This window comes from Fusarium solani (genome assembly GCF_023522795.1).
Source record: "Fusarium solani strain SB1 chromosome Unknown bctg00000002, whole genome shotgun sequence".
NCBI classification, from domain to species: domain Eukaryota; kingdom Fungi; phylum Ascomycota; class Sordariomycetes; order Hypocreales; family Nectriaceae; genus Fusarium; species Fusarium solani.
In genome coordinates, this window is record NW_027072155.1 from 1,881,984 (window position 1) to 1,897,121 (window position 15,138).

Genomic DNA, 15,138 nt, shown 5'->3' on the forward strand with positions numbered 1-15,138 from the left:
ATGCTGGGAGAGCACAACAATATGTGATACATCTTGGCAAATTCGTGACGAAGTATTCACACAGATAAACTCTTGGATAGCATCTTAGCGACCGGGAACAAATTTGACTTAGCATGCAGAATGCTGGCAAGGCAACAACTCGACTATGCTCTCAGGTATGAAAATGCCTTTCTCTCACAGTTGTAGGTGCTATCCCTATCTAAATCTCCCTCAGTCGTCCTTCCCTTGCCTATCTAAGTGGAGATTGTCTCAGCGCAGGAAGAGTAGCTCATCTGCACAAGTCTGTCCTATCCATCACAAGAAAGTGACGTCGTTTCGGTAGTCTGTTGAAAGAAAGAGACCAGGAAAGCCCAATCCAAGCCAAAGAATAATTCAGCTGTGGGTGCTTGATGGTCCGGGATGATCGAGACTCTACGGTAGACGCAAACAACCGGAAAGGGAAACAGTGCAACATATGAGGGAGCAAGTCTAGCCGACATCAAGCCACCAATTCACGAGAGATGATCGTGGAACCCACGTCGTTCGCCTCATGCTTCAGCTGCAGACCTGGTGATGCTCTAACAACCTAGAGCTTACAGATGCCTCGGACGGTTCCCCGCTGGCGCCATGCCACGTAGAGCCCGCCCAGAGGCTCACCCCCACCTTTGAATCATTTTGTAAATTCCAGCTTCAACTACACTTGAGGGTGGTCAGACGTTCAAGCCACGGCGAAGGTGGAACCGCAGAGCCTGCAGTTCCTGGCGTAGCTATTCCACGCAGGCTGCCTTGCTCTCACTGCCCAAGTTAGCAGCCTGATATCCATGTATCTTGACTTGATAGATGGGGAATCAGTTGGGCACAAATGAATCATGATTCATCACTCACACTAAGGTGGGTTGAGCTGGCAGCTGCAACCACCAACAGTTGAAAACAACAACGCATACATTTGCATTTTCGAGTTCCAGAACCGTCGGCTCCTAGTTCAGGCTCCGATGGTGCGACGTAAAGCCACTTCTGCTTCTTTCAACGATTGTTCTAGTTGGTGTCGATAAATACGCCCTGAGTATCCCTCCAAGCCCTACATTCACATTGCATCCCAAAGCTCAACCACTCCATCACCAAGACAAGATGGCCAGAGGTGAGACGTCAATTCTTTTCTCTTCCTTTCCTACTTTTTTGACTGAGTGCTAAGTTCTAATTAGGCAGAAAGCGCTCTTCACGGAAAAGGCATGACTCCAGTCCTGTTCCCGAGTTGCGGAGCTGGCCCTGTGGTCAAGAACCCAGGTATGCAGCGCTGAAAGCATTCCCATCGCCATGCCTATCACAGTCTCTGACCAGTTGTAAAGACCAACAGATGTCTTCATCGCCGTGATGGGTGTCACAGGTTCGGGCAAGAGCACCTTCATCTCCAAGTGTTGTGGCCCAAATGCCACGGCCTCAATCGGCCATTCCATGAGATCATGTAGGTCACTCTCAAGCATTCACTTACTTCCTACACATTCTAACACTATCAGGCACGTCGGACGTGGCTATCTATCCCTTCGTGCTGTCAGACAGCTGCACCGTCTATCTCATCGATACTCCTGGTTTCGATGACTCCCACAAAAGCGACACCGAGGTACTCAATGACCTTGCCGCCTGGCTTGTAGCTTTTCGCGTTGCAAAGATCCTTCTCCACGGCATCATTTATCTGCACCGTATTACCGACACGCGTATGCAGGGCTCCGCCAAGAAGAATCTGCTTCTCTTCAAGAAGCTTTGTGGACAGAACGCCCTGAAGAATGTTGTGCTGGCCACTACCATGTGGAATTGTGACTCGAGCGGAAAGGGCCCCTCACGCGAGAAGGAACTGATAGAAACGTCAGAGTATTGGGGGTACATGATGGAACACGGCAGCATGTTTTTTCGAGTCGACAGTCCTGACTCGGAAAAACATATCGTCCAGCATCTGGCCAACCATAACAACCCAGTTACTACCGACTTGCAGACCCAACTGTTTGATGAGCGACGCAGACTCAACGAGACGTCGGCGGGCCAAGAACTACACACCGAGGTGGCCAAGGACAAGAGGCGGTGGGAACGTGCGGTCCAAGAGACCAAGACAGAGATGCGCGAGGCCAAGAGGCAAAGCGATCACGAAAGTCTAAGAGCTCTTAAAGAAGAGCTTTGCAGATGCAAGAGCGAGATCAAGCGATCCGAGGAAAGGCTTTGCATTCTTGACACAAACATGAAGGATCTGATTGCCCTGTACAACAAGCAGGTTGCCAACGTGGAAGAGCAACAGGCTTCCCACTATGACCATCCCGTCAGGGTGGAACTACCTAGCCTGGAGGGCCAAACACAACCAACAGGGCAACTCATCGAGGTAGAGCAGCCTGGCACAACCCCTGGCCCGTCAAACGAGTTGGTGTTATACGGAACCAACGGCATGTCAGAAATACTAGCACAAGATCTCAGGTAACACTCCACCCGTTCAATCCTTCTAAGCAACCTCGGAGGTATGCTCATGGTCATAAATAGTATCCATACGTACCCCGTAAATCCGATTGACTCAAGGAGAGATTACTCCGGAACCACACACGGTTCTATAGTTTCTCTCCATTCTTGGGGTATGGCCTACAAGTCTAACAGATAATTGAACGATTGAGGCTAACTACCGTTGGAAAAGGTTATTCTCCAGATCACACCGAGCACCACCTCCGCATTTGCAGCACGAGGGACCCTGCCAGGATCCGCTATTTTGATTTAGGGGACGGCCACGACGGTTTGGAATTGAAATACTAACTCTCCAAAGATACAATAAGAGAGATGGTCAAAGTTAGTGGAACGAGCTCGAATGTATGCTTCTGTTTCTGTTTAGGATAGGTCGACTCGGTAGGGGGCAGGGCATAGCAGCCAACTCAATTGTACATATTATGAGTTTATCGGATTTACGTAGGAATCGGCGAATTTGTGCATTTTATGGGAACCTATGTGCATGGAAGTGAGGGCCATATGTCTTTGACGGGTCGTGAAAAGGGAAATCGTCCAGTTCTGGGAACGGACCCAAGCTGTTGAATCCCGATCACCCAGTTCAGTTGGCCCAACTCCAGTTGAGTAAAGATGATGAAGATAATAGAAGAATCTAATAGCCATGGACACCATCAATAAATTAGAGCTACCCTTGATTGAGGCTCGTTAACCTGTTAATATCGACACAATATGTAACTTCCCTCAGTCCCAACCGGTCACCAACTACTCACGTCAGCCATCATCCGTGACCGACACCGCTGTCTTTCGCAGGCAGCAAGCCGACCATGTGAAGTCGACAGGTCGTGTGATTCTGACCAACCTCATCACGCGGCTGACGAAAACCAGGTTGATTACGAACCCCGCGTCACCCACAAGTCTCCGTAAGTTGGCCGGCATTCCGCCGGAGCACGCGATAGACACTACATTTTCCTTGAACCTCAATCTACCTGTTATGGGCAGTCGCTTCGCACAAAAGGTTTCGTCTGTGGATGCGACGTTGGTTGTCGGTGTGAGGCGGATCGTCTTGGCAACCGTGCCAGGATGTCGAGATGCCTCAGGTGCCGGGCACCTTGCGGTGTGACAAAGGCGCAGAGGTTGGTGATGAACATTCTTACGCATTAACTAGCTTGTAACTTTCTTATTTTAGCTGCCTATTTAAGGTTACGTATATCCGGTCAATTATAGGCAAGAAGCTATAGTTGCAGCAACCTCAGTGTCGTTGCAGATTTCACATCGGCATGTTCGGTAGGAGTGGACAAATAAGATCCATGTCAATCTTGGCAAATCGAAAAAAAAGTTAAACAGGCTTCTTGGAAATATGCGCCCATGGTTCCCCAGTGACTGCTCAAGATCGCTTCGACGCTCCGCCAGTGATGGCGTCAGCAGAACGAACTCGTCGAGCATTGCCAGTAACAAAGTCAAGCATTGCAAAATAAACCCGTATCCTCCTCCCAGTAGTTGTACACCTCAAACCAAGCCCATAATTTGACAATTTCGCCTCCCAATGATACCAAACCCCAAAGGAAACCAGATAAAAGCCCTCTCACGCTCTCCGACCAAACCCCCCAAAGTCATCGCGGCCGTGATGAGCCTCGTGCTTCCCCCCACGCTGCATCTCGGCGCAGCTGGGGCAGGTGACGACAATCGTGTTGGAAGTCGTGGCCACGCCGTAGCAGCGGCCGCCGGGGTTGTTGGACCTGCTCTGGAACGCCTGCTCCTGCAGTCTCAGGGCACAGCTCTCAATCTCCAGCTTGGATGTCGTTGTTCCGCAGCAGCAGCACTCTTCTTTCGTTTCCGTCTGGTTACACATTTTTTGCGGGCGCTCTCGACTGAGGTGAGTGTGTGTGTGTGCGTGCAGGGGTTTGAAAGGTTTCTGTCAGGGGGTGGTTGGTCGAAAGCGTGATGATGACGCAAGGATCTTGATACGTGACTTGAGCTGAGGGGAGAGGAGACGGAACAAAGAAATACTGACAATAAAAAAGGACTAGAGACGAAGAAAGCAATCGAGAAGAGGGGTTTGCTCGCCTTCATATAATCGTCAGGTGGTGCGTAGCATGATCAGTGCGAGAGCCTGATTCTGCCTAGGTAGACGAGGCGACCGTGAGGCAACAAAAAAAATGTGCATTGAGGCGGTGTAAACTGAGGTGAGGTAACACGAAAAAAAAGTATACAGTATATTTCCCTCTTTGTCACTTGTTGGACGGCCTCCTGCAACTAGAGATATGCAAGCTGCCGTCACGAGCAATCAAAGACACTGCCTGTTCTGGTCAACTACTCTTAATTCCTGCAGCTTGCCGCGAGGTGTAACACTCCCTTTGGTATTTATATCTCGTATTGGGTGGCCTAGCCCTTGTCCTTGACCAGCTGCAGGTCTGGTCGAGTTTGCCAGCCATGTCTGCCTTGTTTGCACTTTCTAGCGCCTTGTCTCTGGCCTCCTCATCGCCTTGCTTTACTGCTTACCAACGTCGAGTTGGTTGATAGACAGTGCGCAGTACTTGCAAAGCGACAACCCTGTACCCATGCCAATCTGCAAGATTCAGGTCAGACTCAGCTGACAGAGATTGCCTCACAGGTGCGGCGTAGGGCGATGTTAACGCCATTCGCACGCCTTTCAGTTGTCCTCGGATCCCAGGCTCTAGAAGTGCTGCTTTGCCTTTAAGGGGCTATCTGAAACCCACAGCCCGTGCCATTTCACCGGCGTATTTTCTCATCAAGTTACTCATAGTAGGGCAATGACACATGCAGCAGAGCCTCAGAATTTCTTGCACAAAGACTGATCATGGGATAGGCTCGGTGGAATGCCAAGCTGCAGTCAAGACAGGTAGGTGTCGGAGTTAGCACAACGCTAGCCACGCATAGCCACCCCAAGAAACACTCATGGGCACTGGCCCATCATCGCCGTATCAGTTTGGCAAAGTCTACGCTAGTTCTTTGACCCTCGACTTGTTTTGAAGTCAAGTCTCGGGGGTAGGCGGACATAGAGTTAACTATACTGGTCAGAACTCTATTAACCTCAACCTCCAGCTTCAGTTGGATATGGCACTGGGTTTTCGACGAAAGTAAAGGTCTTGGCAAACAAAACTCGACGTATTTAGTTCAGGGCCGCTGTAGCTTTACTAGACTTCTCTTCTCCACTACAACACAATTCCTCATCTCCAGGATATCGCATGATTATCACCCCTTGCCGCTACCCGGAAGCTTTATCGTTTTAAATTGGTATTGTTGAACAGTTACATTTTAGCAGGTTAAGATAGTCTAATAAAATTAGAATGTACGTTTTGGTATAATCACTCCTTAATGGCATTGAGATAGGTTAGAATCAGGCTCTGTGATTATCTGTCAGGCATCCCTAATAATCGAGACCAAGCCAATGCAGCATGTGATTTTAGATTCATTTGAAATTCGGTTTTAATTCGATTTTCATTCAATTCAAATTCTATTTACCATCAAATCAAGTTACGTCTAGATTCCTCAGGGCCATTTCACTTTTCTTTGCCCTCGCGCCCGATCCTTCTCTATATGAAGAAAAGTTACCAAAATTGCACATATTTTTTTCTTCAATGAAGTTGCCGTACTTAACTAAGCAGCTCTTCTCTATCACCTGAGCTTCTTTCACAAAACTAAAGGCGTTATCAATGCTCGACCCATCAGCCAAGCCAGCATAGCCATGCATAGGATCGTGGATCCAAGCCAGTGCCTGCCGATAAATTGGCGAACGTATTCTTAATATAGGTAACATGCACTTCAGCATTACTAGTTTGCTATCAACCCGTCCATCATGAGTTTCCCGAAACGGATTTGCCCAGAATGCAGTTTGGCCTGGCATACTCTATACACGGAATATGACGAAGTTTCAATTAGACAGGTTATCAAGCTCCAAAAGACCACAAACAACCCCTAGCCGGTCAATAGCAATCCCTAAGCTCGGGCAAGATGCAGGAGGCCTAGAGTTGTTCAGAAATTGGGCGGCTGGGTGGCGCCTTTATCAATGCTCAGAACTAAGTTAGTATTTCCGTGAACATTGTCCATAAGGCTCGGCTGGTCTCCTCAGTCTTTCTTCCGTTAATTTAAACTGTTTCTCGGTCGATACATGGCTTTAAACCCAAGGCTAGGTGCACCTTTTACCTCTGCTCTAACTTCTCGGAAGTTCGTTCAAGAATAAGTGCAATAAGAGAATGTGAGCATCAGTGAGGAAAGGCCAAAGACCCTACGTTAGCAGCCCTTTCGGACATGATCGGAATGGCGTCTTTTAACCCTCTTATTCGCGAAGAGAAGTGGCCTGAGGTCGTCCAAAAGCAAAGAGCCGCATAACCGCTCAACCTCGCATCCCACGTCGAAACAGATACTCTTCTTGGCCACTATTCGATTATCCCACTTCCCGAAACCTCTTTAATTATTCAGCACGACCCACTGATTGTGAATTTCTTACCCACTCTGCGTCGGGAGTGAATCCTCTGCAGCCGCTATCTGGGGATTGCCAATCCGCCGGATTGATGGCGCAATACGGCTGAAATGGCCTCATCGATATCCGACGATGGAGGACGCCGAACCTCATCAGATAAGCTTTATAAAAGTGTCACAATGCCCTTCCCAAGCTTTCTTAGCTCTGGCCCCTGATCGGCAAGACATATGCAAACACTTTGCTCGGACGTCCAATTGTATACAAGCTCCAGCAACCACAACTGCACCATATACCATGGCTGTCAAGAACCATGCCAACGGCGCCGGTCGTCTCCGGGTCGCCATCATCGGCGGTGGCCCAGGAGGCTTAGGTGCAGCCATTGCACTCGCCAAGCTACCCTTTGTGGACTGGACTTTGTATGAGAAGAAGCCCGAGATCAGTGAGACTGGGGGTGGCATTAGCCTGCAACTGCATACATGGAAACTGCTTGAGTGGAACGGAGCAGCCAAGAACATCCAACCCAATGACTTCTTCAGGGCTCCGTCAGGCATTAGTGGGCAGTACCGGTTAGTTGCAGCCTCCGAAGTAATAATACCCTGCCAAGTGCTAACCATACCAGGAACGGGAGGACGGGTGAGCTGTTGGACCAGAGCCTTCATCCTGCGGACACCCCCAAGAGCCAACTCAGTTGTCGACAGAGGCGAGCAAAACTGCAGGCCGCCCTTCTCAAGGAAGTTGACCAGTCCCGGATCCAACTTTCCAAGAAGTTGGTGGACATTGAGAAGCTTCCCAGTGGAAGAGTTGTCATCCGTTTCGAAGATGGACACACCGATGAAGTTGACCTTCTTGTAGCTGCGGACGGCATCCGATCTGTGAGTAACTCACTTGGTGTGCTCAACAATAGGTCAGCTGCTAACAAAACAGGTTGTTCGTTCCTTCACATTTCCTTCTCACAAAATCAAATACAATGGACAATCCGCCTATCGCACCATCATCAGCAAGTCGGATGTCAAAGCTCTGGGCACCATCCCCGAGTCCTCAGTGTTTTGGCAGAACCTCGGCGGAAGATACGTCTTCACGAGCCCACTTGGTGATGACGACTTTGAGGTCACGGCACGCATCAGCCGACCCTCCGAGGGCCAAGAGCAAGTCAGCTGGGGTCGCCCATTCGACTTTAACACACTCGTCCACGAGTATGACGAGTTCTGTGAGCCGGTACGACAAGTCGTTCAATTGGCGGCCAAGCAGGGAGAGACTCAGGAGTTTGCGCTCTTCTCAGGACCACGGCTAGAGAGTGTGGTTGCTCTGGACTCCGTGGCCCTCATCGGAGACGCATCCCATCCTCTATCAGGAGCCTTCGGTGCGGGTGCTGGATTCGCACTCGAGGACGTGTACGCGCTGTCCAAGACGCTTGAATGGGCGTGGAAGCGAGGCAGGGGTATCAAGGTTGCCCTGGAGCTATACGACAAGATCCGCTCGCCGCACTACGGGGAACTATACGACGTCCTGGACTGGTACGCTGGCATAAACAAGGAGATTGCGGCCGAGGGGTTGTCCGTGGACAGGGAGATCGAGGAGAGGGTCAAGAGAACCAAGGGCAAAAAGTCAAATTGGATGTATCACTATGACATTCAGAAGGTTGTTGATGAAGCTCTGCTGGGATTAGAAGCTTAGACTCAACAGGCAGTGAATGGAGAAGGGGGTAAAATGACAGTGTTATCTGTGAGTTTGCATATGCAGCAGTTTAGCATTAGCGACATGCTCCCCATGCGTTAGCGAAACTATTGCCATATCTCTATCTTGGAAGTTAGGTTGAATAATGGGAACCGTCTCAAACATCTTGAGATCCACGCGACAACTCGGCACCTGGAGTGTCAGAAGAGACAACCAAGTTACTAGGGTCAATCACGGGTACCTCGGGCGTAAAAAGACCGGTCAAAGTCGGAATGCCTCTGCGCAAGCAAAAAAGGCTGAAAGCCAGTCATCAACAAGTGCACAAATCGTATGCATGCGCGCCAAAGAGGCACAGATTCCTCGTCCGGATTGAACCCGGCAAAATAGGGCGGAGCAGCCGGCCACGAAAACCTCCGACTCTGGACGGATCGTGACGGGTAATGTCAAAGGCATCATGGCCGAGTGGAGCCACAAAATGGGAGCGGAAGCGGCCGAGAGGGACGGACAGCTATGCTCAGCTCTGGCTGGTCGAGAACGAATAGGCAGTAGAGCACACAGACTGCACAGAAGCGCACACAAGGTGACGTGGAGTTGTTGGGGTAAAAACGTGGTCCAAGAGCGGAATGCGGTGAAGATGAGGTGACTTGCATGAGGAGAACTGAGATAGTCTACCCTGTGGCCTTGAGCCTCGAACCAAGGCACGGACTTGATACTCCGGATTCGACAAATGGGACAAATACTGCACGCGAGCTGAGGGCCAAGAGTATTCAAGGTTACAATACCGATGCACTGGAGATCCTCTTCTCTGTCCTGCATTTGACACGCCCCAAGACCAAGGAGCGGAAAATCATGACCTTTTGAGGAGGCTTGCTCTGCACAACTCGCAAGCTAAGACACAAGCATCGACTGTCTTGGTGGAAGCGGTGATGATGACAGGGTCCAAAGCACGGTCGCAAACGGCTGTTGGGGACCAGAGCAGCCACTTGGAGCCGTTGCTCGCTCATGAATGACGGTGAAGGATCATGACACGCATTGATTCCAGCGCGAGTCGCTCTGTCATGCCTGGACCGCGCGAATGGGCTCCGATAATTCACCTGCATCACCACATCACCTCTTCTCAACAACAGCTGCGCTCCACCCTCATGTCTCTCTCTGTCTGCAAAGACAAGTTGAACGCGGGTACCTCGATGCAGAGTGAGACAGAGACACTGTCAGAGCCGGCGCCAAGCAAAGTCGGGGAAAGAAAGCCACGCCACCAGCCAGCGTCCCCGAACGACACGATACGATGGCAGCCTCAGTCAGAAAGTTGGTGTGTGGGTGAAGGGCTCTAGCGGTAAGGTCATGGAGGGGGGAGACTGTGAGCTAGAGGCGTTTGGGGATATAGTTGGCTGCCAGTGACGATGATGACGATGATGCTGATCGTGAGGGTCTTTGGGGGACGATGGCAACAATTGCGTCACTCGTCCGGCGATCCGGTCACAGCTGATATGCAATTGAGAGACAAGCATAAACCACAATGTCGCGATGCATACGAGATAGATCAAAGATGGCTGAGATGAATTAGATTGAAAACAGGCGTAAATAAAGAACAGAGAGTTCCCGTCGTCTTGGCCCAAGGACAGGGGGAAAGGTCCAGGTCCGTAGGTCTGGGCTCAGAAGGTACCCTGGCGGTACCTCCCGCCGTCCTAGAGGTGCGGCCACCCGCTGAACCCGAAAAGAGAACCCCTGAAGTAAGAGGCACGGACAAGGACAGAGTGTACATGATCTTTAAGGGGCGGCCACGTACCCAAGCTCCGGCATCAACAGGGAATGGGTTCTGATAGTCTGGGAAAATGCCCAAGAGAATCAGGTTAAAAGACTAGCGATTACTTGCAAAAGACATGGGAAATTAACAGGCGCAATCATCACCAACAACAACAAAGATCCTTGTCGCTGATTCTCGCTCCCTTTTCCCATTCCGCTGCGCTGGGCTGAAAGAAAAAAACAGTGGGTACCTCCCGGGTACTTCCAGCCTCCGTCCCTCCCGTCCCCAAAAAGTCTATACCTTCCAGGTCCATCCCCAGTTGACCCCCCATGCTTACTGTCCTGCCGAGTAAATCACCGCCAGCCTCCTTCGCCGCGTCGTCGCCTTCTCTCCCGTCTTTAATCCTGTCCACCGCTCCAGCTCGTCCACGCCAGCGTCCGCGTCCTCGTGCCTCCCAGCATCTCCTCGATCGCTCCCAGCTCGACTCTTACAGCATCACGGGGCCGAGCTCAGCCGGAGCGCGAGCGCGATGAACGCCATCCAACAAAAGTGTCGACCAAAACACCAGGTCCTGGTTCTCAAGTGCTATCCCAGGACCACCAAGGGCGCCGTCGACGTCAAGCCCAACAGCAGCGAGCTCAGTTACCTCCTCTACTATGCTACCAGCCGACGCTCCAAGATCCAAAAGATTGGCGCCTTCCTTGAGAAGAAGACAGCCAGTGATGTCTGGCGTTTGCGCATCGGGTATGTCGCATCACCCTCATGTCGGGTACCGACGCATCCGCTTCCATGCACATGATGGACTACCATGCAGGCCGTCCATCTCGCTGTCATGATTGAATCCCTCCCTTCGCATCCGCCGTACTCCAATGCTAACCTGCCCCTTTTCACAGAAATGTTCAGGTCACCCTTCAGATCCTAGCAGCTCTCATCGAAAAGCTCCACAAAGATGCCGTCCTCATTGCTCCCTTCGTTCTCAAGGTCCTCGATACAGTTCTGCGATCCGAAGATATCACCATGATTGAATCTTCTCTGCCTACTTTTGAGGCCTTCTGCGATTTTCACGATGCCGCTCTCCTGTCCGCCGATCAGGCCTTCCTTCACCAGTACGAAGACATCGTTCGCCTTTACGCTCAGCTCGCATCCACCCACCTTGCGCCTGGCAAGGAGTCCCTCAGCAGCCCCGTAAAGGTGCGCTGGCGAAGCGCAGGCCTCGAGGCCATTCGCAGTATTTCCACCGCCGACGCCCTTTCTTCCATCACCGGCCGCCAAATGGATGTCATAATGCCTCGAATTCTCGACAACTTGTGGTCCGACACACCCGATTTCCTCGAAGTTTTGCAGCAGCGAGTCGAAGCGGAGGAAAAGGTTGATACGGAAAAGCAGTTGAGGCGTAGGACAAGCATTGCTACTGTTGCGACCGTCGATACCGCCGGCGACCCGAATCCCGTTGCTCTCGCTGGAACCGCGGGCGATGTCGACAAGCTTGCCGAAGAAGAAGTTGGAGTTTTGGCTATGCAATGCCTCAAGAGCATCTTCATTGTTCCGAACCGATCGCAGATCCACGGTGCAACCGTCTCCCTTCTGCGGTTTATTCAGGGTCGCGTAAGCCAGGGTGAGTCAGTCGTTGACGTTCACGACGACCGAGAACGAGATGGCGGCTGGGCCATCAGCATCTACAGCATCATCTCGCGGTGGACTCCCGTACAAGACCGATACATCATTCTCGTGGCCGCGCTGGATACTCTTCTCCGAATTCCCATTCAGGACGCGACTCTTGATCAGCAACTTGCGTTGACCACCATGATGAGCTCTCTTCTCCGGTCTGACGTGAACCTCATTGGGTTGAGTGTTATGGATGTTCTCCTTGGTCTAATCAAGCAGATGAGGAAGCTCTTGCGGTTAAGGAGCCCCGCCAGCCAGAGCGATGATGGTGACGCTGTCACAGAACCCGAGCAACCTGTGCGCCAGAAGACAAAGCATCTTCTGGGCAGGCTTGAGCTCTGCATTGGCGATCTTGCGACCCACGTCTACTACGCCGACCAAATTTCGGACATGATCACTGCCGTCATCCTGCGACTAAAGCCATCTCGATCATCCAGCACCAGCTCCTCGCCCGGAGGTGAAAAGGCTGGAGAGGCAGGGCCAGGCGTGTCGAATATCGAATTGTCGGAAAGCCAACAGCTCGATCACTACTTTTCCCTCAGCGCGGGCAGAGCATCCGCTCTCCACGTCATCAAAGCTATCCTGCTGGTTGCCAATCCCCAGAAGAAACTCACCGGCAACATGGCCTTGTCTCGAAACCCTGTGCCGATCCATGTCTGGGAGGGCACTCACTGGCTCCTGCGTGACCCAGATGGCCATGTCCGCAAAGCTTACATGGACGCTCTTATCACCTGGCTTGACCGAGAAGCGACCGTCGCAGATGAGATCGCAGTTGATGAGACCCTTCCCCGTTCTCGATCATCCATCAAGATCAACCGAGAGCTGTCCGCTGCTGGTACCCGCCGTGCAGTTTCGAATGCTTCCCACAACAAAGAACGAGCCTCAAAGACTCGACACTCACAATTTCTGCCACTGCTACATCTTGTCATCTACGATAATGCTCTGCAGTTTTACGAGTACGAGAACGATCTGGTGATGCTTCACATTCTCCTCACCAAGCTTGCCTTCAAGTTGGGAGTGAACGCGGTGCGACATGGCCTTCCCATGATCTATCGGTTGCAGGAAGATATTCAAGAGATTGACACGCCTCTGCACAAGGTGCGGATAGCGGCCCTTTGCCACGGGTACTTCTGGGCTCTCACAGAAAAGTTTGACTTTGAGGCGTCAGTTGTCGGACGAGCTATCCAAAACGAGGTGGTGCGACGCAGAAGCAAGGGGTTTTGGATCGAGGGTATCCATATCCCACCTCCTTCAACCGACATTGTCGGATTCCCTGGAGAGACACGGCCGCACCCAGAATGGGATGCAGTCGCACTGGAGAGAGAGGAGCTTTTGCCATTCGATGACCGGAGCTCTCTTGTAGAGTGTGTCGCCGCCAACTACCATGAAACCATCCAAACACCCCCTGGCAGCCCTGCCATCTCCCCAGCCCGAGGACTCTCCGGTCCGATTCTCGGCTCGACAATAACCACGACCGCACCCGAGCCCGAGACCGAGCTGCCGGCCGTATTCCGCGAGCAGATGCTGACAGACTGGTCCAGAGACGCGGCCGTAGCCATGATGGCATCGGTTGGAAAATCAGAGTCCCTTTCAGGATCCAAGACTGGGACTTCAGTAACACAGCGAGGCCACCTCACGGTAAACACTAACGGCATCAATGGCAACGGTAACAATGGGCCCGTGTCACCATACGGTAGCCAGTACAACCTAATGAGGCCTCATTCGTCGCATGCTTTCCGTGAGCGGGATCGGGACGGAACGCCCACCAAGCCTCGCAAGAGCAGTATGCGGAGTGCGGTCTCGCCATCCCACTCCGTATCAAATCGGGGTGGCACCGTAGCCTCGGTGGAGCAGCTCAAGCTTGTTCTGTCTGGAAATCCTCCTCCAAAGACAGCTGGACTCGCCGGCGACGACGACAGCGGAGACAGCATGGTCAGCTACGACTACAGTCCTTCAGAGATCAGCTTTAACCCGGCTACACAGACCGATGAGGCAATCAGTCCAACGAAGAGGCCGGCGACGGCTACGACCCGTCGAGGAGGACCCCTGGGTGCGCACCCTCCCCTTGGAGGGCCACCCAACCTCCACGACGAGAAGAGCGAGGATGACGAGTCGGTTCCTCCTGTGCCACCTCTGCCCAACGTGAGTTTGCTGGGAGGAAAGAGAAGCCCTATCCAGTCGATCGAAGCATCGTTCCATGACCCGGCCAAGTTGGGTAGACACAGCCTTTACAGCCGGGGAGGTGATGGCACACGGCCCAAATCGGTTCGTTCGCAGAACACAAAGACGATGGATCTACAGGATCTCCTTCGAGGGATCGATAGCCGGCCGAGCGAGGGAAGCTTGGGTAACGTGACGAGGCCGCCGTATTAGGGGGAGAGACACATATGTACTATTCGAAGATGTTGGAAGAGGAGGTGGCCGAGGACAATACGTAATAGCGATAGTTGTTTTTAACATGTAGAGTAGCGACAGGCGCGTGTGATTTGTTTTTGAGAGTTATGAAAGACAAAATGGAAAAGGTTCCCTATCCACTCTGGCGGTGATGCATTGTATCCTGGTCGTCGAACGGATCCGCGATTCTTATTAGGCGGACCATGGTTCGCGGTGAAGGCAGCAGCGTAGCGAATGAAGCGGTAGATGGATGGTTCTAATCTGGAGCAGAGTAGTTTTGCCAAGTGAATCCCTGCAGAGGATCGTCTCTTGAAATCCTGCAGCCTTGCAAGGGTCGAGCGCGTTTCAGATGATGCTTGTCTGCGAGCCTACGTGGGTGAGGTGTATGCCGCCAAGCAGAGTCGAACTTGAGATGCTGTTCTTGGTGTTTATATCCAAGAACCTGCACAGTCAGCAACTAAACAAGCATATCATTGACTCTATCCCCGTCTGACGATCAAACACCCGTTCATTATTTAATCTATCATAGACAGAAACCCTCCCAGCCACCCCTTGTCCAGGGGCTTGGCGCGCCACGGTCAGTAGCCCGGGGGGCAGTGCACTCCTCCCCCGGTCAATCCCATCCCCTATCTCTCTTCCCTTCCACCCCCAGTCGGCGGGCTGGCGGCGAAATCATATGCCCCGACAAAAAAAGGCCTCGTTAAAGAGATTCAAAGGTGGCAGTGCTAAACTTGGTGTCTTACCTTGCATCTTCTCTCTCTCTTTTACC

The 15,138-nt window shown here is 51.9% G+C and overlaps 4 protein-coding genes across 4 annotated transcripts; 3 read left to right on the forward strand and 1 right to left on the reverse strand.

The window, feature by feature from the left end:
* Window positions 1-1,107: 1,107 nt before the first annotated feature.
* Window positions 1,108-2,440, forward strand: MRS44_004555 (uncharacterized protein; the record flags this gene model as incomplete). Its single annotated transcript, XM_046273637.1, has 4 exons — window positions 1,108-1,117; window positions 1,182-1,263; window positions 1,326-1,441; window positions 1,494-2,440. 4 exons carry the CDS (start codon window positions 1,108-1,110, stop codon window positions 2,438-2,440), a joined length of 1,155 nt encoding a protein of 384 aa, XP_046136311.1.
* Window positions 2,441-4,033: 1,593 nt separating this feature from the next.
* MRS44_004556 (uncharacterized protein) lies at window positions 4,034-4,300 on the reverse strand (the record flags this gene model as incomplete). Its single annotated transcript, XM_046275607.2, has 1 exon — window positions 4,034-4,300. One exon carries the CDS (start codon window positions 4,298-4,300, stop codon window positions 4,034-4,036), a length of 267 nt encoding a protein of 88 aa, XP_046136310.1.
* A 2,886-nt stretch (window positions 4,301-7,186) lies between these two features.
* Window positions 7,187-8,566, forward strand: MRS44_004557 (uncharacterized protein; the record flags this gene model as incomplete). Its single annotated transcript, XM_065622250.1, has 3 exons — window positions 7,187-7,458; window positions 7,512-7,764; window positions 7,817-8,566. 3 exons carry the CDS (start codon window positions 7,187-7,189, stop codon window positions 8,564-8,566), a joined length of 1,275 nt encoding a protein of 424 aa, XP_065478322.1.
* Window positions 8,567-10,839: 2,273 nt separating this feature from the next.
* MRS44_004558 (uncharacterized protein) lies at window positions 10,840-14,348 on the forward strand (the record flags this gene model as incomplete). The annotated part of the gene is made up of 2 exons (XM_065622251.1): window positions 10,840-11,054; window positions 11,204-14,348. The coding sequence occupies 2 exons, from the start codon at window positions 10,840-10,842 to the stop codon at window positions 14,346-14,348; spliced, it is 3,360 nt and encodes a 1,119-aa protein (XP_065478323.1).
* Between the last annotated feature and the right edge of the window lie 790 nt (window positions 14,349-15,138).